Source organism: Aspergillus foveolatus (assembly GCF_047715535.1).
Source record: "Aspergillus foveolatus strain CBS 279.81 unplaced genomic scaffold BDW70scaffold_6, whole genome shotgun sequence".
NCBI lineage: Eukaryota > Fungi > Ascomycota > Eurotiomycetes > Eurotiales > Aspergillaceae > Aspergillus > Aspergillus foveolatus.
In genome coordinates this window covers 448143-470175 of record NW_027396070.1, presented here as the reverse complement: position 1 = coordinate 470175, position 22033 = coordinate 448143, and the positions used below count along the sequence as shown (strand labels likewise).

The 22033-nt window shown below is 51.4% G+C and overlaps 8 protein-coding genes across 8 annotated transcripts; 4 read left to right on the top strand and 4 right to left on the bottom strand.

The window, feature by feature from the left end:
- Positions 1 to 4672: 4672 nt before the first annotated feature.
- On the top strand, positions 4673 to 6029 carry BDW70DRAFT_147825 (endoplasmic reticulum-Golgi intermediate compartment family protein; the record flags this gene model as incomplete). The annotated part of the gene is made up of 3 exons (XM_073738778.1): positions 4673 to 4763; positions 4859 to 5443; positions 5524 to 6029. 3 exons carry the CDS (start codon positions 4673 to 4675, stop codon positions 6027 to 6029), a joined length of 1182 nt encoding a protein of 393 aa, XP_073599471.1.
- A 323-nt stretch (positions 6030 to 6352) lies between these two features.
- On the bottom strand, positions 6353 to 8738 carry BDW70DRAFT_170774 (uncharacterized protein; the record flags this gene model as incomplete). The annotated part of the gene is made up of 3 exons (XM_073743022.1): positions 8529 to 8738; positions 7687 to 8439; positions 6353 to 7615 (listed from the first exon to the last, which is right to left on the bottom strand). Exons 1-3 carry the CDS (start codon positions 8583 to 8585, stop codon positions 6353 to 6355), a joined length of 2073 nt encoding a protein of 690 aa, XP_073599470.1. The 5' UTR covers positions 8586 to 8738.
- Positions 8739 to 9334: 596 nt separating this feature from the next.
- On the bottom strand, positions 9335 to 10333 carry BDW70DRAFT_147823 (RNA polymerase III-inhibiting protein MAF1; the record flags this gene model as incomplete). Its single annotated transcript, XM_073738777.1, has 2 exons — positions 9335 to 10273; positions 10328 to 10333. The coding sequence occupies 2 exons, from the start codon at positions 10331 to 10333 to the stop codon at positions 9335 to 9337; spliced, it is 945 nt and encodes a 314-aa protein (XP_073599469.1).
- Positions 10334 to 11073: 740 nt separating this feature from the next.
- BDW70DRAFT_129505 (AP-1 complex subunit sigma) lies at positions 11074 to 12136 on the bottom strand. The gene is made up of 4 exons (XM_073735631.1): positions 11998 to 12136; positions 11915 to 11948; positions 11708 to 11825; positions 11074 to 11613 (listed from the first exon to the last, which is right to left on the bottom strand). The coding sequence occupies exons 1-4, from the start codon at positions 12006 to 12008 to the stop codon at positions 11114 to 11116; spliced, it is 663 nt and encodes a 220-aa protein (XP_073599468.1). The 5' UTR covers positions 12009 to 12136; the 3' UTR covers positions 11074 to 11113.
- Positions 12137 to 12562: 426 nt separating this feature from the next.
- On the top strand, positions 12563 to 14408 carry BDW70DRAFT_129503 (uncharacterized protein). Its single transcript, XM_073735630.1, has one exon. The coding sequence runs from the start codon at positions 13626 to 13628 to the stop codon at positions 13914 to 13916; it is 291 nt and encodes a 96-aa protein (XP_073599467.1). The 5' UTR covers positions 12563 to 13625; the 3' UTR covers positions 13917 to 14408.
- Positions 14409 to 14837: 429 nt separating this feature from the next.
- Positions 14838 to 15862, top strand: BDW70DRAFT_129502 (MARVEL domain-containing protein). The gene is made up of 3 exons (XM_073735629.1): positions 14838 to 14929; positions 14985 to 15251; positions 15305 to 15862. The coding sequence occupies exons 1-3, from the start codon at positions 14888 to 14890 to the stop codon at positions 15518 to 15520; spliced, it is 525 nt and encodes a 174-aa protein (XP_073599466.1). The 5' UTR covers positions 14838 to 14887; the 3' UTR covers positions 15521 to 15862.
- Positions 15863 to 17050: 1188 nt separating this feature from the next.
- BDW70DRAFT_156810 (putative monooxygenase) lies at positions 17051 to 18632 on the top strand (the record flags this gene model as incomplete). The annotated part of the gene is made up of 4 exons (XM_073740247.1): positions 17051 to 17850; positions 17900 to 17955; positions 18015 to 18063; positions 18113 to 18632. The coding sequence occupies 4 exons, from the start codon at positions 17051 to 17053 to the stop codon at positions 18630 to 18632; spliced, it is 1425 nt and encodes a 474-aa protein (XP_073599465.1).
- A 166-nt stretch (positions 18633 to 18798) lies between these two features.
- Positions 18799 to 21970, bottom strand: BDW70DRAFT_170772 (Zn(II)2Cys6 transcription factor). Its single transcript, XM_073743021.1, has 9 exons — positions 21756 to 21970; positions 21645 to 21708; positions 20776 to 21598; positions 20690 to 20723; positions 20512 to 20644; positions 20007 to 20452; positions 19644 to 19944; positions 19019 to 19547; positions 18799 to 18965 (listed from the first exon to the last, which is right to left on the bottom strand). The coding sequence occupies exons 1-9, from the start codon at positions 21871 to 21873 to the stop codon at positions 18870 to 18872; spliced, it is 2544 nt and encodes an 847-aa protein (XP_073599464.1). The 5' UTR covers positions 21874 to 21970; the 3' UTR covers positions 18799 to 18869.
- Positions 21971 to 22033: the final 63 nt, after the last annotated feature.

The following is a 22033-nucleotide window of genomic DNA, read 5'->3' as shown; positions in this document are numbered from 1 at the left end:
TGAACCATTTTCCTATGCCTACGACCGGAGGAACTGGAAATGACCGACAATCAACCTCTTTCCATCCCACCAACCCTTGGGCAAAAAATAATATTGATAATAATACGTCTGGACCAGCTAAAGGCTACCCGTCACGGAGAAAGAGCTTGATAGGGCAGAATATTTCCTCGGACTCGTCTTCCCGCCCGCAGGCATCAACTGCAGCCGGTCGAAATCGTCGCCAGAGCCTTATCCAAAACCAGGCCCCTGATAATCCTACACCGCGAGCACCGCGCAAATCAATTGGACCTGGTTCTCTACCTACAGCTTCCTCTGCGAGGCGCCAAAGTCTATCAACCAGGAAAGCCAGTGCTGACACAACCCGGCCGGACCAAACAAATTATCTCCGCCCAAGAAGCCAGCATCATGAAGTGAATGGGATCAACGGGCCACGGCTTCCGTCAAATGCTCGCAGTGCGAAGGCCAAGTCCTTTCAACCCCCCTCAAGCGAAGTTGGCGACAATATCTTAACGACTACCGGTTTGGGGGATCACTCTCGTTCCTCATCGACCAATGCTGTTCGAACCCCAATTAAGAGCACAGCTGGAAGGGCTCCAACGCCAACGTCATCTGCAAAGCGAGTATCCGTAATGCCTCCCCATGCGACAGGCCTTGGTGCTCGTACAATTAGTCCGACTGATGCCCGGCGGCTGAAGCGCCTCTCAACGGCACCTCAAGCTCACCCACTGCCGTATACACCGCCGAGCCAAGCTGAACCCCTGCCGCATCGTCCTCGCTCCTCAACTTACTCCCCTTCCAACATTCCCCGCAAGAGTGCCACCCCCTCCTCCAATCGCACTACTCCTGATCCGAATAGAAAATCCTACAGTTCAGGCTTGTCTCTGTCGTCGAATACCAGTTATAACTCTGCGCGAAATTCGGGCGGCTCACTGCAAACAAGATTGTCTCAGAATTTCTCATCGTCTCGGCTTCCGACCCCAAAGCCTCGTATGGAGCATGCCATGAATAATGCTGAAGAGGTCCCGCCAGTTCCTGCTATTCCCAAAGCCTATGAATCCCCGAAGGGCGAATCGGACCAGCCACAATTTTCGGCACTCCGCAAATCTAGTTTACCTCTGGAAATTGAGCTCTTGAAATCCACCCATATCTCTGAGTCAAAGTCAACTAGTGGCCAGCGGAACTCTGAGGTCTTGGATGAACGCGGAATGAAAACCCCGGAAGCCAAACCGCAAACCAGTGTTGCGTTTGGTAAGAAAAACATGAAGCTGCCACCGTTGAACCTGCTTCCCTTGGGAACACCGATGACTTCCAAAATCGAGGCATTGGTTGACAAGGACGATCATACGGACCCATTAACTCCGTCCGCACAGCCCGTATCCAAAACACCGAGCACTCCTTTGACCGCCTCAAAAGCAAACTACTTTTCTTTTCGTGACGATGAAGATGCAGATCCTCTTCCTCAAGCACGGAGCAGTACGTCGCATTTTGCACTAAGTACATCGTCTAGCATCACCTTGAGGGCTGCTAGCAGTTCTAGTGCACTTGCTTCTCATGACGGTCATACGCCTGGTGGAGCTAGAACTGTCTCTCCGTACGTTTCTTATGCACTGCCGAAGAGCAACAGCGAGTATAAACATCTCCGTCAGAAACCGAGCGCGGATTACTCCCGAATATCTCAGTCGTACAAATTGACTGGTCCTCGTCCTCAGACCCGATCTTCCGGACTCTCGAACTCGGAGACAGTTTCTATCCCTTCCGATCCTGATAGCAATGGACTGCCCACCACTACTCTGCGCAACAAAATCACCTTGTCGCGCAAGCGGAGCAATTCCAAACGTCAGCAAGCGCTCAATACAAATACAGACCCCAAAAAGTCTGACTTAATGCCTCCCCCAAAGCTCCCGGCTTCCGCCACCTGGAACAATCTTTCGACAGGAAAGGATTCGAGCCCGACCCTAAAGCCATCCTACCTCAAGTCTAGGCGGCAATCTTCTTTAACTAACGTGGCAAACCCAGCGCTCAGAAAACCGAGCTTCAGCAGCGAGCAGAGCCTGTCACTATCACCTACTGTCTCTCGGGAGTCTCATGAAAGCGATAGCTCCCAACATCGGTCTGCATCTTCAATTCTTTCACCGGTGCACAAGATTATCAGCTCAGCGAAGTCAAATATGGCAGCCACTTCGCAATCTGAGAATCCAATTGAGACAGAGATTGCGATTGCGGACGAGGAAATGCGAAGATTAGGTACCAAACGGAAGGATTTTGAGAAAGCTGCAAGGGAGTTGGATGAATTGCGCAACAGGGCCGGACCTAAGGATCATGTCAATCCGGCTCAGGCTCTGAGAGTAGCCCATCTCAACATCTTTGAGCGTGGGGAAATTATTGACTTCAAAGACATTTACTTTTGCGGTACCCAGGATGCAAAGAAGCACATCGGGGATCTGAACCAACAATCAACGAACTTTGGTTACGATGATGACCGCGGAGACTACAACATTGTTCTCGGTGACCATTTGGCTTACCGCTATGAAGTGGTTGATGTTTTGGGTAAAGGTAGCTTTGGTCAAGTTGTCCGGTGTATCGACCACAAAACGGGCAACCTGGTTGCAGTGAAGATTATCCGCAACAAGAAAAGGTTCCATCAACAAGCTCTAATTGAGGTCAACCTTCTTCAAAAACTCAAAGAGTGGGATCCGCATCGCCGTCATAACGTGGTCAATTTCACGCAGAGTTTCTACTTTCGGGGACATCTGTGCATCTCAACTGAGCTGCTGGGTATCAACCTGTACGAGTTTATCAAGGCGCACGATTTCAGGGGGTTTGGTATCAAGCTGATCCGTCGATTCACGAGGCAAATACTTAACACCCTCACGCTTTTGCAGGCGAAGAAGGTCATTCATTGTGACCTCAAACCTGAGAACATTCTCCTTGTCCATCCTCTCAGTTCGGAGATCCGGGTCATCGATTTTGGGTCCAGCTGTTTTGAGAACGAAAAGGTATACACGTACATCCAGAGTCGCTTCTACCGGTCCCCTGAGGTTATCCTTGGTATGTCTTACGGCATGCCAATCGACATGTGGAGTTTGGGATGCATATTGGCGGAGCTTTACACCGGCTATCCCATCTTTCCCGGCGAAAACGAACAAGAGCAGCTTGCCTGCATCATGGAGGTCTTTGGGCCGCCGGAGAAGCACTTGATTGAGAAGAGCACTCGGAGGAAGCTCTTCTTTGATTCTCTCGGCAAGCCGAGAATTACAGTATCATCCAAGGGGCGGAGGCGACGCCCTAGCTCAAAAGAGCTCAGGCAGGTTTTGAAGTGCGACGATGAGGCATTTTTGGACTTCATCTCCCGTTGCCTTCGATGGGATCCTCAACGCCGTTTAACCCCCAGCGAAGCTCTACGACATGAGTTCATGACGGGTCACAGAATGGCGCCCAAGCCGAGACCCTTTGGAAGCCAGTCCCCAGGAAAGCGGGCGAATACTCTGTCCACGCCGACAACGGGTCGACCTCTTCCAGAACCGCCCGGCACAAGTCTCAAGAATGGCGCCGTTGTCCGCAGCCGCGATCCTTCGAATCCGTCGCCAATTAAAGCGACAGCTGGCAAGCGTCACTCGACTGTCAGCGGATTGCCTCCGTCAACGCCCGCCAAGCGAGGGATAAATACAACGACTACGGCCGGGTCCGCATTGCCTCGTGCTTCTGCGAGAAGCATCAGCGGGAAGCCTGACCTTGCGACAGCGGCGGCGGCGACAAGCTTGGTAGGTAGACCGGCTGATGCACCAGTCTGAACTCAACCCCAAGCGACAAGGCTAACTCAAGATAGAAGCCCAAATGATGAAGTGGTCTTGTGTTTTTTCTTTTCTCCTGTTTCCTTTACTTCTTGCATATCTGTAATAATACTCTGTTTGATCATTCAGTTGCATAGCAGGCCGGGGACGCTTGTGTATTTGATTCGATTCTTATGACTTATATTGACTGCTGGTTCAACAAGCCAGTGAATGAGGCAGGACACTTCTTCTTATACCCTCACTTTGAACTTTGCATGTCTGCCATGATTTGATTTCATTTTTTCGTTTTTTGTCTTTCTTTTTTTGCCTTTCTTTCGTTACCTCGTGAATAGTGTGTTTATTGTTACGACGGTGGGAGTCGAGTTGATACAACGCATGTCCGTCACCTGCACCTTGCATGCATTTTTACCCCTGACTTTATATTGCGTTGTTTAATCTTTTTTTATGACGGCCGAGCGATCTTATATTCCACTTGGAAAGAGGACACATTGTCCTTGGGGCCGTCTGTATATGTATCTTTAGGCGTCCGATCGCCGCAGTGCTGTATTTGCAAGGATGGATGGACATGTTATGATTAGAAGGAATAGGTACACATAAGAACAACGAATAGATACGATTAATCTGAATTCCTGATTGTTGGTATTGAACAAAGAGTAACTTTGCAAGGACATACTTCGTAAGTCCTCCGTAGATTGATGCGGAGTTTCTGGTGTTTCGGGATACTTGGCCTCATTTCTCACATTCGCCCTTTGCAGCCCCTCGTAACTCTTGACTCCACCGGTCATTCTTCCGATCAGGACCTGTTATTAGCATCTATCTAGTCCAATGCCATATCCCATGCCCCGAACATTAGATTGACTGCAGTCCCGACGCCGATCGTCATGAACGGGTTCGCAGCACACGGCCTCGACGAAGACGCATTTGCGGAGAAGTCCAGCCTGACGGGCGGCCTCCGAACTTTTGATGCCTTCCGTGAGTTTCTAACTCTGCCAGATGAAGATGGCCTACCATCGCATTTGGACATAAATACGCCCAGTCGATCTATACTAATGAGCAACGGTCAACAGCCAAAACGAAACCCTCATATACCACCCCCTCACGCCGCGGCGGCCAATGGACCGTCCTAATCCTCATTATCTGCACCATCTTCTCCATAACCGAATTTCGCACATGGCTCAAGGGCCATGAGACGCACCACTTCACCGTCGAGAAGGGCGTCTCGCACGATCTCCAGCTGAACTTCGACGCCGTGATACATATGCCTTGCGACACACTGCATATAAACATCCAAGATGCCGCCGGGGACCGCGTGCTCGCGTCGGAATTGTTGAAGAAGGAGCCGACAAGCTGGAAACTCTGGATGGATAAGCGCAATTATCACAGCAGCGAGTACCAGACGCTCAGTGATTCCAGGGGAGACGAAGAAAGGGTCGCGGCGATGGAGGAGGACGTTCATGCCGGCCATGTGCTTAACGAGCTGAGGCGCAATGGGAAGCGGAAGTTTGCAAAAGGGCCTAGGATTCGACGAGGCGACGTCGTGGATTCTTGTCGGATTTATGGCAGTCTAGAGGGAAATAAAGTCCAAGGAGACTTTCATATCACGGCGCGCGGGCATGGGTACCGGGATGGGAGGGAGCATTTGGATCATTCGGGTGCGTATATTTCAGTCCCTTATCTGGTCTACGGCATTGGTAAATATGGGGATAGTGATGCTAATTGATGGCGTGCAAAGCATTCAACTTCTCCCATATCATCACAGAACTCTCATTCGGCCCACATTACCCATCCTTGCACAACCCCCTCGACAAAACGATCGCAACCACCGAATCCCACTACTACAAATACCAGTATTTCCTCTCCATTGTGCCAACAATCTACTCGCGCAACCAGAATCTGCGGCTCGACGCTCTCCCGTCTTCCTCGTCCGCACGGAGCAACAAAAACCTCATCTTCACGAACCAGTACGCCGCAACATCACAGTCCGATGCCATCCCAGAATCGCCCTACGTGATCCCGGGCATCTTTTTCAAGTACAATATCGAGCCGATAATGCTGCTCATTAGTGAAGAGCGCACGGGCTTCTTGAATTTGCTTATTCGCATTGTGAATACGGTTTCGGGCGTGCTTGTTACGGGGGGTTGGGTTTATCAGATTATGACTTGGCTTGGGGAGTTAAAAAGGAGAAGGAGGGGTGGGGAGAAGAGCGAAGGATATTTGCATGGGAAGTTGGAGGAGTAGATCTTTTCACTGTATTGGTTTAGGTGCATAGTTTAATTGTTTGTTTCTATCGACATATATAGCTTTGGGCTCATGTTAGAATTGTTTTCTTTATATTCCAGCAGAGTGACCGGTTGAGCTTGTTAGCTGATACAGAATACGTAGCGTTGACGGAGTGCTGAGTATACATGCGTATGGCGATGTTGCTCAAATCTCTAATACCGGTAAGTCGCACCAGCGGCCTACCCCAATATACATAATAATCTGAAAAAAAGAATCTTCCAGAACCCATCCTATTGGCGTTTCGTAGGTTGATATAAAGTGAGAAACAAAGAGGGCAAGGTCTATATCTCAAAGATTTCCCCCATGCCCACACCCGCCCCTTCTGCCCCAGCTCGACTGTCAACAAGATCCAGCCTCCATCCCTTCCAGTTCTTCAACTGCCGCTTAATCTCCCTCACCCACTCGACCCGCTTCCGCGCCTCCTCCTCCGCCTGCGCGCGCGCAAACTCCGTCTCGTCAAATTCATCCTCTAGATTTTCTTCGGAGAGGAGTTCAAGGGATCCGCGCGCGGCGGGTGCATGCCCAGAACCATGGCCATGAGATTGAGATGGAGATTGCGAGTGCGTATGTGAGTAGAACGGAGAGCTTGAGCCCGTGAAGGCAGCGATGCCGCTTGACAGGACGGCAGAGAAGGACGAGTGTTGTTGCTGATGCTGCTTTTGGGCCATGCTGCGGCGGCGCGAATGCTCGGGCCTGCCGCCGATGAGGTCCACGTCATCGAAGGCGTTTGCAGCCGCGGCGTCGGGGTTGTACTCATAATTGGAGTCGGGAGCGTATGCCTCTGGTCCTGGCTGGAGTTCCTGGCGCTTCTCCTGCCAGGCGCCGCGGCGAAGATCGAAGATTTCGCCTTCGAGCTCGCGGATGCGGCGCTGGAGTCGGGAGCGCTCTTCGTCTTCTAGTTCATCGAGGGCATCGTCATCTGCGCCTCCACTGGCTGTGGCTTCACGTTTACGGAGGGCCTCTTGTTCTTGTTTGAGACGCAGATTCTCGTTTTCCGTACTGGCTAGTTTCTTGCGAAGAGAAGCCGCTTCCTTCTCGGCTTTCTCGCTTTCGCGTAGTTTAGCTTGGTGCCGGGCTTCGGATTCCTTGTGCAGGTTACTCATAGCTTGGAGTTTCTTTTCCAGTGTTTCGATCTTTTGTTCGGCTTCTGTCTTTTCGTGTTTAAGTTTTTCAATGTCGCGCTGTAGGCTCTTGATTAGGGTTTCTGTAGATGTTTTCTCGACGCCCTCTCTGACAGCTTTCTCCGAGGCGCGAGTGAGGGCGGTTTTGGCATCTGTGAGTTCGTGCTGAGTTTGCTCGAGCGCATTTTCGCTGCGCGAGAGCTTCTCTTCGAGTGCTGTTATCTGGGATTCCAACGCGGATTTCTCAGTTACCTGGGCGCGGAGTTTGGAGATCTCGAGTTCCATTGCTTCCATTGCTGCGGATTTGGACTCAAGTTGTTGTACAAGATCTGCTGGGGGCGATTCTGAAGGTCCAGATATACTCGCGTTGTTGCGGTGCGAGCGTGTCTGAAGCTGTCTCTGGAGAGATGCAATCTCTGCTTTCTATAGGGCATCTCTTCTCAGCAAAGATGCACCCCGGCGTAGCAGGCCTAACGTAAGGACGAACGACTTACCAGCTCCTCAACTTCAGCCACCTTCTCCTCCGCAACCCTCAATTTCTCTTTTAGCTCTGCGAGATCCACATTCGCCTCCCGCAAATCCTCCAACTGATCTTCCGTTTTCTTGAACCGCGCAGTGACTTCCTCCACCTCCTTCTCCAACCGTTTATTCTCCTTCTCTAATTCCTCAATCCGCCCAGATTGCTTCCTATACACCTCCTGCACAGCTTCCCCATCCGCACTTAGCGGCGGCAACGACGGTGATTTTAGCATCGCAGACGGCGATGTTGAGGGAACTCCACTACCCTGTGACACGGACGATTTCCGGAACGACGACGAGCGCATCTTCGACTGAATAGAGAGAGAGGGCTGGCGGGTATGTCCAGCACGGGGAATCGGGGTACCCGGCTTGCCAGATTCATTTGAGCTTGTATCTGCGGTGGTAGTTTCTGCTGTCGAGGCCGGAAGGTCGGGCATCGGCTCTGTTGGTTCTTCCGCATCGTTCTTCTCGCTCAAGCCCGGTGGTTGCTCTTCCTGCGACGGTGAAGGTGATTTCTCGTCTTCTCCATCCGGTCCAATTGGCGTCTGTGTTATTCGCGCGGCTTCATCTTCCGGCTGTTCTGATCCCAAAGTAGTTTCCGCTGACTGTGCCTCCGCCTGTGCGGCAGTCGTCTCCGACTCTGTCGTTTCTGCCTCTTTTGCTGTAGATGCAGAACCGGAGGTTGTGCCTTTTTTTCCTGCTTTCTTCTTCTTTTGGAGTGCGGCGACCTAACAGCAGAAGAATAAGTAGTTAGCGAGCTATTATATAGCCATGTTATCTGGGTTTTAAGGCCGGGATGATTCTTCAGTTCACATACTCTTTTCTTGGCCGCTGCGAGCTTTTCGGCCTTAAGGCGCTCTTCTTCGTCGGTCATAGTGCTAGCAGTGAAATTAGGGAGTTCGTGAGGGGAGAGAGTGGGTTTGTGCTGTACAGGTAAGTAGGGCGGGAGGACAGCTTTCCCCGTGTCTCGCACGGTCCACCTGGTTATACATGAGACGATCAACGACGTTGCCGCCTGCAACTACACGAGATATACATTGAGTTTTATTGCTGAGACCTTGCTAGCCAGTGCCCTTTTTGGCCTTTGATATATTGGCAAAGTAGATAAACATTTGCAAAGATTGTTGCCTAATCGAGACTCGGATCGCAAGTCGCCCACCTTATAATCCCCCACATATTCTGCGCCCTCGAGATCCCTAGAGTGAAGACGAAGCTGCAGAGGGTGATCAGAGTTACTCAGTCCAACCTTATTTGAAGAACTACGTATCTCCCCATTCTTTACGTACGATGACCTGGTATTTCTCAACTTGACCACTGCTGAAGGATTCAATTTGATGAAGAAGTACATGATGAAGTGAAGTTAACCGACTAAGTACACCTGTAGAAGCAAGCACCCTTATGGAAACCTTATCAAAGACCAGGACAGTGGCCTGTCGCGCGACCTTGCCAAACGCCTCGCGCCGCCGAGCCCTTTAGACATTGAACGCAGGTTGAATGCAAACGATAAACAGAAACGCCTCAAAACGTGCACATTAAAAGCGTCGAGTCGAAGGGGTACTGACTGGAGCAGGTAGGAAGTCAAAAGGTAAATCAAGGAACAGCATTATTCATTAGTCATTCAGATCAAACTTCCATTGAATCGGCAATCTCCTCGCTCATGGCACGAACTGTACCCTTGCTGACGGATCTTGATCGGAAGTCCTCGTCGCTCATAAGATATTTGTTCTCCCCATCACTATCGCTCTCAATTTCGACATTGTCACCGAACCAGTATTTAGCACGCTTGCTCGTGCTAAGGTTGGGCGTAAGGATACCATCATCGAATGTCCTTTTCGAGACGGGCGTAGCAAGACCCTCGCTGGGTGTGTGACTTAGGATGGGGATTGCCTTGACGTAAAGGTAACAAACGCGCTTGCGAATACGGTTGAAGAAGAAATAGTGAAGGCTCCAGATGGCCCCGTCATCCGCATCCGACGGATCCTCATCCGGCGAGTATGAGTAGATGTTGCACTCCTTTAGAGATAACTGTTCATCCAAGATCTTCCACATCCTCCTACCCCATCTGGCAGAAGCTTCAGAGTTGTATGATCCAGATACTGCAGACGGGGACGGGGGCGTAAGATCAAGTGTTTCGCGCGGACGAAGATTAAACAGCGTAGAGTCGATTGTGTTCATTACCCTCTTCAGATTCTTCTCACGGTGGAAGTCCGAAGGCCGCAAAACATGTGAGAAATCGTAATCTGGGTGGCTGGCGTTCAGAGTCGCGATGAGGTACGCAAACGTCCGTCGACTTGAATGGTCACTCAGGGGTCCGAACGGGCTTGATCGGGACAGGTTCAAAGACGCGGCTGCATCCGATGCAGTTGGGGGTGACAGTGACGCTGATAAACGAAGGACAGACTCATACTGTGCTTCGAGTGATTGTTCGATGTTCTTGTAAAGTTTGCGATCGGACCGGGGGGCTTTGGTTATGTACAGTTCGCAACCCCCAACAATGTGGCAGTCGGCCGTGTCGAAATTCAGGGAGCTCGTCACGTCTTCAAATTCGGGTAGAGGGAGAAACTATTGAAAGTCGTGTCAATTCAGGCCACGGTTTGGGGCCTGCATTTATCTCACCTTCATCTTGGGCTTGATTGAGGTTCACCGCTCAATACAACATAGGCAGGATAGGACGGAAATAATATATGTATCGCAAGACTAAGGGCTTGCACGACTCCTCAAGAGAAATCTCCAAATAATGAAGTAACAAGGTGTTTCACGACTGAGAGTAAGTGATCCGTGTTGTCTTAGCTGAGCCACGGTCGCAGATAAGATCAGCAAAGGCCAACGGCTAGTGTGATAGTCGATAGTTAAGAAGGAAATGGGGCAGTTGTTAAGCAATAACCGCAGCCGTCGCAATTAGGGCACTGGGAGGATGGAGGAGGTGAAAGAGATGTGAAGAGGGGGGTAATGGTATGATGATGTTAATGCGATCGCTGGTGAGGTTGAGTCGTTGCGCGTTGCGATCGAGGGGGCTAGTCACGTGGAAGGAGCGATCAACCAGTGATATCACTCACCCACTTCACGGGTCCGAACGGTAACCAGAGAACTGCAGACGGCGATAGCCAAATTTCGGTGTCACAGGAGGCCATGCTGCGAGAGGTTGTCCATGACTTGCTTGGATTCCTGATTGGAGTCAATGTAGTATTATTAGCCACTGGGTGGTAGTAGTGAAGATCAACGCCTATATACGTCCGAACGCCAATAAAAAGTCCTTGCAAGCCCACGAAGCAAACCAATTATAGAACAGAAGCGTATCACTGATGACGCTCCTACATGATTTTCGTAACCACATCTTCCTCAACCTGAGGTGAAGAGACGTTAGCGCCATGCGCAGCAACACGTGGTTTCATAGCAGGATGATCAATCGTGCGTTGTGTGATTAAATGGGGAAGGTCTGAAATCGAAAATCCGATACAGACAATGCTGCCACGGGTCTGGGGGTACGAGTGAACTATCCGAGAAATGTAAAGATGGTGACGACTGAAGATGATGAAGAGGCCGACACGCAACGACATACACATCGCCATCTCGATAACCCTCGCTTGGAAGTGCATGGGTGAAATAACAACTGCATTTTGGACTCACCTCCATATCCTCCAGACTGTCCTGCTGGCTAATACACCTCAGCACGTTCTTCTTGCTGCTCTCCTGCATCTCACCCGCCAGCAACAGTTCATCCAGGATGAAGTACGCCTTCTGGAAATTGAAAATGATGTCTAGCTCGCATACGTTGCCGTAGTACTTGTCCATCTGCTCGACGTATCGGTGCACGATCTCAAGGGTGATCAGCTCGTTATCGGTCGAGGCGCATCCGGCGATGAAGAAGAGAGAGGCATATCGGCGGTAGACGACTTTGGTGTCTGCAGGAGGCAGGGAAGTTAGAGTTGAGTCTTGAGTCATCGTGGCCGGCGCGGGGAGTTGTAGGCCCCGACTCCGATGATGACCCTAGCCTACCTTTGTACTCGAGGAAATTGCACATCCGCGTCCGGCGGGACAGCACGAGTTGAGTCACATCCTTGATAATCTTGGCCTTCTCCTTGGGCGAGAGGGTGGTGAACCACTTTGCGAGGCGCTGGTTAGGGGAAAATTCGAGTTAGCAATGTCGAACGAGCTTCTTCAGACTTCCGGACAGATCGCAAAGTCGGGTGGGTGACGACGAACCACTTTGCCCTGGCGGGAGAGCAGGATCAGGTAGCTGGGTGGGATCAGCACATGTCGATGGGCTTGTAGCATTCAAGTCTTACTGAATTGCCATTTTGCAGATTGTGGGAAAAGTCGTGGAGGGGCTTCGAAAAAAGGTGGTGGATGTGGTGGAGTGGAGGGCAAATGTTTTAGGGGCGACTCACCTCCGTGGTTTTATTCAGCCCCGCTACTAGTTACTTCCAACTATCCCTGAGAGGAACGCCCTCAGCCCTTTTCAAGACAAGAGCAACACTCAATGTTCAGAATGTATATGCTACTTGTTGTACAATTGTACATTCAATAGTCTTTGATATTCGTTCTTCTACTGGCGCGACGCAAATATAAACTAAGCTAACATCTCAACTCTGGGACCTACCCGGAGCTCCCCACAATATACAATCAACCAGTGCGAAAACAGACGAGCAACTGCCTTTTGAAGTTTGGCAAACACATGTCAGATCTGGCAAGAGCTCTTCATTGGCTCTAAAGCTGAGTTCACCGTTTGATGATCAAGGTCCACGTTTACATACGAGGACAATGCTTATATTTTACAAGGTTCATCCCCAAAAAGCCTTGGGCAAACAGGCCGCTGAACCTGACGAACATCCTAGGACAGGATGAAATACTGCAAACTCTGCCTAGGCTCAAGCTTTTTTTTTCATGCTATCCATTCTCGTTAAAAGCAGAACAACTGAGCATCAGAAGGCTGCGAATTTTTTGCCTTTGCCCAGGCCATCCGCAGTCACATCTCTAGAAATGTGGTTGAACAACTTGGAGGAACCTGAGCCTTCAACCCGGAACTCAGAGAGCGTATAAAGTGCTCGCTTTAATATACCTTGTCGATGAGGCCGTACGCACTTATTACTCTACTCACCTTATCTCGCCTCTTCTTGGCTGAGTACTCAACACCGTCGCCTACCGAGACGACAGGATGACCTACTGTTTGTCTCCCAACCCACTAAACTAGCCCGACATACTCCACTATAATCGAACCGGTCAGGTCAGAAAGCCCGCTCGGTATCACTCACTGCCGGCGATTATGAGCGAGGAGTAAGCTGCACGGTCGCGAGGTAAGCTCGCATTTGTTATGAGCGGTCTTCAAATATATGGACAGAATAAGACGCGGGGTCTCCCGGGCAGTCGGCACCACTGCTCGGACTAGTCAGGATGCAGAGCCCAGACAGCTCACCTGTGTTTCTACGCTTAAAGGAACTCTTCGGAACGGGTCTTTATAACATAGGGAGTGCGAGTCTGCAGAAACTTCGGGAGGAGACTACACCGACTATCTAGGCTGCCAACTAAATCGGTTCGTATACGAGAGTTGAGCTGGTAAACGGTGTTTGTTCATCCGTTGCCGATTTCCATTTGAACGCCTCAACACTCTGGGCCAAGGGATCAGGATGGAGACGGGACTGTAATCTTGTGACTGGGGAACTGGGGCTTCCTGGCAGCAGCCCTGCCCTTGCTGGAAATATGAGCCATGAGGTAGTCAGTAAGACAGCTATGGGGTTGGCCGGATCTTCATGCTGGACACTTCGCGATCTAGAAGCGTGGATGGCAAATCGCGGAGCCCGCGGAGGGGCTGGGATAAGCGTTGTCGTTGCCCTAGATGGGTCGGCTAGCTCAGAGCCAAATGGTGGATTCCAATCCACGGATGCAAGCAACTCAGCGGGCCGCAGTCAACTGATTGATGCTGAGACGAGTTGCCCTTCACTCTTCACGCCTGATAGCCCGAGACTGTGGCCATCGAGCTCGTGGTAAGAAACGAGTAGACAAGTGGCAGTCGGCAATTGTGCCGGCTTCTCCGTCGCGGTATGCGGATGATATTACACTGAAAGCAAGAGTGACGGCATCACCTTTAAGCGCCGGTTTTAACCAAGCGCTCTACAAAGCGATTGACGGAAACACCGGCCGTCTCCAGCAGCGTCACCCCATGAGTGGGCGACTGAGGAAGGTGGAGCTGGGCGTTGGACAAGTCTGAGCTGGGAAGGCCCGCAGACAAGCCCCTGCATCGTGCCGTATGGCCGTTCAGAATCTTGACGACCGGATTACGGAGACTTTTGTCGAGTTCGAGGATGGTAAGAGAAATGGAAGTTGCGTCGTTGGGCAATCATGAAACGGTCACAATGTTGCATATCGGGGAGAGTACAGTTCCCAACGTCACACTGAGGAATACGGCGGTCAATCCATTCACAATCAACGTTGGCCTGGCTGAGATTCACGATTTCTGGCGGGGTGCTCCATAGACAGGGTTTGGGGTCGACCCATCGATCTGAATCAACTGAAGTATGCAGGAACACGACTCAAAAAGAGCAAAAATCCTCGACTCCCAACGTGAGGACCAACAAAGATACCGCTAGGTTTAGAAATGTCTCTTAAGGACCTGATATACCTGCCCCAAGCATGGGACCAGGATCTCTCGTCACGGGTAAGTAGACTAGTTCAGCCACCATAAGCTTAATCTCAAGCTCGCTCGGATCAAGGGTCGTCCCACTGGAGGGAGCCAGCAACCGAGCCCAGAACAGACCGGATCGTCTGACGGAATGTTGCGTTCATGGCGGATATACATTCCACCCTGCAGTCATCGGTAGGATGCCTCGTAAGAATGTAAAGAGCATATTATAGGTAGTATACTATACAAGGTAGCTGATTCGACCGTCTAGTCTTATAGGTGGAAGAGAAATATCGCTGTTAGAAGAGCACAGCATTAGAGCTCAAGATCATGACCGGCCAACGATCTGAGCAGGGCTGATCGATGTTCATTCGTTCGACTGGTGATTTCACGATTCTGGACCAGCGCACGCTCCATGACGTAGCACCCTTGCTCCCATCCCGACTTTTCCGCCCTTAAATCATTACACCCTGCCTCCTCTCTCATCGTCTCGACCACCTCCTCATCACGATTATCTCTTATCCATATTTGCTAGTCAAACAAAAGACACTCGCGTCAAAATGGGCTTCAGAGGAATCCAGCTCGGCCTTCGGGTCTGGCAGGTAAGACGCGGTCTCAAAAAATCGTGCCTAGCTAGTATACATACTGACAACCCAGTTCATCTGGACACTGCTCGTCATGGCCCTCATCGGTAACATGATCGCCCAGTCGTTCGCGGGGAACCCCGCGACGATCAACTACACCATGTTCGTTGCGGCCTTCTCCATGTTCACGCTCTTCTACCTCTTCCCGGCGTCCTGGAACATAGACTGGGCCATCCACCCCATCATTCTGGTCACTCTCGACACTCTCAACATGATCTTCTTCCTTACATCCGCAATTGCCCTTGCGGCAAGACTCGAATGCCACAGCTGCAGCAACCAGGTACGCACCCATATCCTCCATAATAGGCACAGTCTTGCGCTAATCATTGCTAGGAATACATTCTCAACAACGAAATCACAAACGGCTCGCACAACCCCGAGAAGCGCTGCCGTGAGGCCCAGGCGTCGACTGCCTTTCTCTGGTTTGCGTGGGCTGGATACGCCGCGTCATGGGTTATCTCGATCCTGCAGACGCGCCGTGCTGGCGCGAACCTGCGTCCTCGCGTTGGCCCTGCCCGCGGTGCCCGTCCTTCTATGGCGCAGGTCTAAACTGCCAACGGTTAAGCTGCCGCGTGATAAGCCTTACTTACGAGGGCTGGTACTAACTACTAACAACGCGAACCACAATAATTGACAACGACATATACGGGATGTATCATTCGGCTGGATTCGGTTGCCACGCATAATACATTACCACGAATATGGTAACTATATTAAATCTAATACTACTGATAGGAAGTATGGGAGTTCGGGGTACGGTGGGTTGGAAAATTGAGTCGGCATCTCTTGGATTTCTCTGCATTCTGATACGTCTGCGGCTGGATATTCCGTTTCTCTTATCTTTGCAGACTACGCTCAAATTCGCATTGTTGATTCTTCACCGTTAAAGAACTACTCACTACGTAGATATGCTCTAGACGCTCTAGCTGTAAACTACATAGTACGGCTAGAATCCCATCTCCCCACACGTTCGATCTATCATCGAACTATATTCAGCGGCCCACACCCACTTGTCGGACAGTCCCGACAGTATATATTTACCCATCTGGCCGTCCGAGACTTCAGTCCCCTTAAAGACCATTTAAGGATTCACGTTTCACAATTACAACTTGCATCGAAAGTGGAACGGTGAAAATACTGTAGCGTGACTGGGGCAAAGGCCTCTACCAACTTCGCAGGCAGGTTAGGGCTAAATCACAGATGACCCACTCGTCCATCTCTAGGCCAGATCGTACCAATTCCTCTTTGGGTACAATGGAGTCCAGCCGTTGCCGTCCTAGAAATAGCAGGCCCGTAGTAAGGTGGCCACAACGACGCTTCTAGGTATATACCGTGGTATGGCCGTTCTTTCCTGTTTCGTGGACAAGAGGCTGTCATGGACAAGGAAGGAGCGACTCTGGGCCGCTCCTGCTCGTACCCTTCGCACTTAGTCCTTTTTGGACCGTCTTCCTTTTATATCTATATCTATATTCATCCATCCACCTACCTATCTATCTATCTACCTATATATATATATATTTCTTTTCTTTTATGTTCTTCTCTTCCTTCTCCCTGTCTATCCCACTGCCGAAGGGAGACAGCGCTACAACCAACCCGATCTCGAGCCCAGCCGTGCCTGCCTAACTACAAGTTGACGATCGTTCCCGTCAGCGTTTCACTGGGCACTGCATTGGTCTGCTTTCGACTCTCAAGCATATTCTGCACGATTTAGCCCTGTACAATTTAACGGCCGCTTAAGGCTAGCCAGTCGGCCGAGAAGGTGCCTCGGCTCGGAGAGCCTCCTACTCTCTGGAGGCACTAAGAATCCACCAGACGTCTGTCACCTGCGAGCTGGGTAAGCTCACTGTCGGATCAGGGGTCATTGACAGTGGATATACCCCCGGCTACCCCGGCCGTTCGCCACCAATAGGTGCCTACTGTCATGTCCAGCCTGGCTACCCCGGATATCGCATGCATCTGGACAAGCCGACCCGGATATCCCGAGCTGACCGACTTCACCAGCTATAACATACCTTCGCTCCTACTCAGACCCAGCGGACTCACCATCAGCACTGGCTACAACTACAACCACAGCCAGAGATGACATCGCTTAACATTCTCGTCGTCGGCGCCGGCCTCTCAGGCCTCGCAACAGCCATCTCTTGCGCCCAGTCCGGTCACACCGTCACCGTTCTCGAGCAGGCTGTCGAGCTTGCAGAAGTCGGCGCTGGCCTGCAAGTCACCCCCAATGCCTCCCGGCTCTTCAATCACTGGGGTCTCCGGCAATCCCTCTGGCGCGAGGCCCCCGAGCCAAAGACCCTCACCGTGCATCGGTACACGGGCGATGTCCTAGCGCATGATGCTTTTTTTGACAAGCATATCCGGCAGCGCTACGGCGCACCGTTCGTAGACGTGCACCGGGTGGATCTTCAGCAGGCGCTGTACGCGCGGGCGAAGGAGCTCGGTATCGTTGTCGTCCTTGCAGAGAGGGTGAAGAGCATATTAGATGCGCGAGATGCCGAGACCTCGACTGCGACAGTCCTCACGGAATCAGGAAAAACCTACACAGCCGACCTTGTTGTCGCGGCAGATGGGCTGTGGTCGCGCTGCCGCGAGTGTCTCCTCAACCGCAAAGACGAGCCCCTGCCGACGGGCGACTTGGCGTACCGGATTGTGCTGCACATTGACCAGATTTCGGATCCCAAATTGCGCGCGTTTGTACAAAACCCGCAGGTCCATTTCTGGATTGGGCCGGGCGCGCATGTTGTCTCGTATTCTATGCGTGGGGGAGACATGATTAATATTGTGCTGCTAGTACCAGATAACCTGCCCCCTGGGGTGTCGAGGGAGGCAGGCTCTGTAGAAGAGATGAGGGGACTGTTTAAAGGGTGGGATCCTGTGTATGTCCCTCTTTACCATGTACAAGACATACAGAACTAACGAGGACAGTCTAACGCAATTTCTCTCCTACGTCGACAAAGTGGACAAATGGAAACTCATGCACCGTACAGCCCTCCCGCATTCTCCCATTCATTCTAATGAGAACCCAGGCTAACAACCGCAGATGCCGAAATGGAAACCTGGATTAACCCGTCCTCTACTCTCGTCTTCGTGTACGTTTTCCCTTCTTCCCGTAAATGATTCGTTCTAACCAAGCCACAGCGGCGACGCCTGCCACCCAATGCTCCCGTACCTCGCGCAAGGCGCCAACTCTTCCCTCGAAGACGGCGCCGTTCTCGGTGGTCTCCTCGGCCATCTACGGCACAAATCACAACTCCCACAAATACTGAAACTCTACGAGTCACTGCGCAAGAACAGAGGTGAGGCCATAGTCCGCGAGACATTCAAGCAGCGCCACGACTTCCACCTCCCCGATGGCGAGCAGCAGGAGAAGCGCGATGCTATCTTCAAATCGCAGTTAGGGAAAGAGGAGATTGATCCCGATACGGCGTTCCCAAGTCGCTGGACCTGTCCCAAAGTTCAGCCTTGGCTTTACGGGTATGATGCCGTTAGGGAAGTGGAGAACGCTGTCAAGGCCAATCCGGATATCTTTGGGGATAGTGGATATGAAAAAGGTGTCAAGGTCCACGGGCAGAAACTGTGGTCCTGGGCTGGGCTGTCTTCGTATCTGCCGCTTTATTTGCCGATCTTGCTGTTCGGGGTGGGAAAGTTTGTGTTTTAGTCGCTTGCAAATCTGATACCTCGGATCCGGTGCTGGAGGGACGGAAATTTATGACTGCTTGACTGATTAGTCACTCTGACTGATTTGGTCTGCGTCGGCGCCGGACGTATATTTGGGGATTCGTGAATTATATTGAAATGAATACATACATGAATCAAAGCAAAGGATAAACCAGCGGTTCTCCTCCATAACAAATGTATTTATAGAGATAGATAGATAAGCATATAGGCCGGCCGATCACTCTTCTAGAATCGGTAGCGGGCCCAAATCGTCAAAGAACCGAGCCATTCCCTCGAACGAACAGTCAGGGAAGCCAAAGCCGTATGCCCATTCCTGCACTTCGTCAGTTGCGACTTGGGTAGTTTTGTATTTGTATGGGGACATACCGGGCCATCAAATTCCCCACCAGCAGCACCACCGGCATATCCGAAGCCATTGCCGTATCCAAGAATGTGAGTATGGACATGGGCTTCGACTTGATCAGCACCACCGTTACCGCTGGCAAACCACGCCGTCTGCGCGTCCGCCGCCTGTAACACCCCATTCGCATCCCTTCCCCGTGATCCATGGTGTTGGTTATGACGCCGAAGCGGAAGCTGATTCTGATTCTGATGTTGATGTTGACGCTGAGTCTCGTTCCCATTCCCACCCCAATTCCCACCTCCATTCCGAACCTGAAACTCCCTCAAATAGTACCGTATAATCTCGGCGCATTTTCGCGTCACAACGCTCTCGTCTGTGGCTTCGAGGATCTCTATAGCTTTTTCGACGGAGCGCGTTAGGGATTTAGTATCAATGTCTCTCAATATTTGGTTTGGGGGTGAGGTTGATGCTGAGTGCAGGTGCGAGACGGAGTGCGAGAGTGGTAGAAGGAGGGTGGATGTTGCGAAGGTCACGTAGGTTGTGTTGTACCACCTTTTGGTATCTCATTAGTACTTGGAGGCCGTTTATATTCCATTGAGCCGACTTGGAAGGTAAGACGGTAATGGTGGGAGAAAAGGGGAAACGCACCAGCACCGGAAAAATGTATGCACACGATAAATATCATGGATAACGGAGATAGTGCTCTGCGCCGCATCGAGGCATTTGGAGATAGTGGTAGATAAAAGGGTTTCAGTATTGTCCCCGTCTGGTGTGTCTGCGTCCTTGTTCATGTTTGTGGCGGTGGCTGCTGGAGTTGTTGCAATTTCAGAACGAGTCTTGCTCCCGTTCGCTGTCTTCGATCTAGATCTGGATCGAGGCCTGGATGTGGATTTGGAGGTGGCGTGGCGAAGGAACGGACGGAAAAGGAGAGTTTTGACGTTGTAATAGCCTACACCATCACTGTTAGTATAATCTCACTCGTGTGTTTAGGAGTCATCCGGATGGGCGTACGGATCCCTAGGACAAGCCTCTGCCTCCGCGCCCACTTTGGATCTTTTAGATCATTCCTCCCTGCACCACCAATTGCTATCCCAGTCTTCGTCCCGTCCTCACTTGCTCCTGCGACTCCCTCCCCACCTTCTCCTCTATCAAATGCCATTATTCCAGTCCCACTCCCAGCTCTAGAGTCAGGCTTGACAAATCCTGGCCGAATCCACTCCGGCAAATTTCGAATCCAGCAGTCCAGCTCATTCTCAATCGCCAACGCAGTGGCCAATTTCTCCTCTAACGTTAGTCGTCGATGATAAATCTGCACGGAGACCTTGCGCGTTATGCGCGCAAAGTCCACCATCCACGGGATGATGGCATACTGTGTGTTGTCTCGTGGTGGGAGGGGGCGGTTATGATAATCGTCTAGGCCGAGGGTGTCGGGGCGGCCGAGCGAGAAGGACATTTCTCTGCTTTATGTTAGAAGGGAAGATATTGATACTGCAGCTAGATGTGGAGGGACAGATACATCTCGAGGGAGTAGAGACCCCACCAAGTTCGGGAGATCCATTCGGCACGCGGGTCGCTGGTGTGTCGAGTGTTACGATTGAAGCCTGCTGCGAGACAGGTGCGGACGGCAAGGCCGAGATACATATATGCCACTGTAACAATTAGCTTGTCATATGCATGCAAAAGGAGAGGCGTACAGTTGGGATTCAGTTCGTTTTGGCATATTTTGGCCTGTATAAGTCAGCTTAGCATCCCCACACGTGAACAAAAACAGGAGGCGAACCATAAGATACAAACATTGCACCGCATCAAGATTGTTCGGAAAATGCAGATGATTCAGATAGAGCTGCGCCTCGCCAAACAGCTTCCGACTCCACTCGAATCTAGTCAAGCCACCCAGTTGCGCTTCATCCCAAACCCGCAACAACGCGCCAAACGACAGTACACTTAGGTAAAGCGCAATAAAGCTCGGATCAGGGGTAGGAGTCCGCCTCATCCAGAGATCGTGCGCGCGGACGTAAAAATCTTCCTTGTCGATGAACGGGTGGATGAAATGGACGTTCTCAAAGTACCCGCTCATAAAAACATGCGCTTGTTCAAAGTAGTAGTTGTGTTCGTGCACAGCAGCTAATGATTGTGACGCTGACGCAGCGGTCGTAGCCGTCGGCGAGAAACTGGCGTTGTGGAGCGTTGATACAATCGAGTAATCTGGGGCTCGCGCGCGAATAGACCATTGCGCTGAGCTCGAGGGTTCCGGCTGAGGGTCTCGTGCTTTCTGGAGATGACCAAGGAATGCGACGGAAGATGTGCTCCCGTGAAATTCGATGCCATTGGTGTGGTGATTTAGTTCAGTGATTTCGTCGTCGACGGGGTCGCTGGCTTCAGCTGCGTCGGAGTCATTATCTTTCGCGTAAAGTTCCGGCTCTTCCGGTTGTCGCGGGTTCAGATTTGACGTCGGCGGTGCTGGTCTTGACATTGAGCATGGTGTTGCATCGGTGGCTGGTGCTGAGGTCGTCGATTCCTGATCGCGGTGTGAGAGTTTCGCTTCAGCAGCTTGAAGTTTGGAAGCGAGCTCTTCTACTCTTCTCTCTAAGTCTAGGACGTAGCTACTTAGTGTCAGCAGCAGTACACCTTATTGAGGTGGTGACGCACCTAGCAGATCGGCTGTTCTCCAGCTGGCGATAGTTCCCTTGATAGACACAATTTAGGTTGCTTTCTACGCTCGTCAGTCCCATCTCATACTGATAACTACGGTCGACGTACTCTTGCACTGCGAGCAAGGATAGAGCTCATCGCACTTGTACTTCTTGGACCTGCATCTGTCGCACGCCTGCGCAGCGCGAGGCCGCTTCGAGCGAGGCGGATCGGCCGCGGGTGGCATGATCCATCGATGCAGATGATTTCACCTGGATTAGTCTGGAGAAGGGACAGTTGCAGATGAACTTCTGGGGTGACGGTCTGGGGGAAAAAAACTCGGAAATGCCGAACCCCGTACAGAGACAGTGGAGGTGCTCAAAGCCAAAGGATCTCCACGTTAATCC

Excerpts from the sequence above, each read along its gene's own strand:
- BDW70DRAFT_129505 (XM_073735631.1), bottom strand. Across the intron at positions 11,826-11,914 it reads TCTCCCGCCAGGGCAAAGTG|CGCCTCGCAAAGTGGTTCAC; the intron begins GTTCGTCGTCAC and ends TCCCCTAACCAG. Across the intron at positions 11,614-11,707 it reads CAATTTCCTCGAGTACAAAG|ACACCAAAGTCGTCTACCGC; the intron begins GTAGGCTAGGGT and ends TGCCTCCTGCAG.
- BDW70DRAFT_129503 (XM_073735630.1), top strand. The coding sequence starts at position 13,626 with ATGCTGAGACGAGTTGCCCTTCACTCTTCACGCCTGATAGCCCGAGAC.
- BDW70DRAFT_129502 (XM_073735629.1), top strand. The coding sequence starts at position 14,888 with ATGGGCTTCAGAGGAATCCAGCTCGGCCTTCGGGTCTGGCAG. Across the intron at positions 14,930-14,984 it reads TCGGCCTTCGGGTCTGGCAG|TTCATCTGGACACTGCTCGT; the intron begins GTAAGACGCGGT and ends CTGACAACCCAG. Across the intron at positions 15,252-15,304 it reads GCCACAGCTGCAGCAACCAG|GAATACATTCTCAACAACGA; the intron begins GTACGCACCCAT and ends AATCATTGCTAG.
- BDW70DRAFT_170772 (XM_073743021.1), bottom strand. The coding sequence starts at position 21,873 with ATGCCACCCGCGGCCGATCCGCCTCGCTCGAAGCGGCCTCGCGCTGCG. Across the intron at positions 20,645-20,689 it reads AAACGAACTGAATCCCAACT|TGGCATATATGTATCTCGGC; the intron begins GTACGCCTCTCC and ends TAATTGTTACAG. Across the intron at positions 18,966-19,018 it reads GTGGGGAATTTGATGGCCCG|GAATGGGCATACGGCTTTGG; the intron begins GTATGTCCCCAT and ends GACGAAGTGCAG.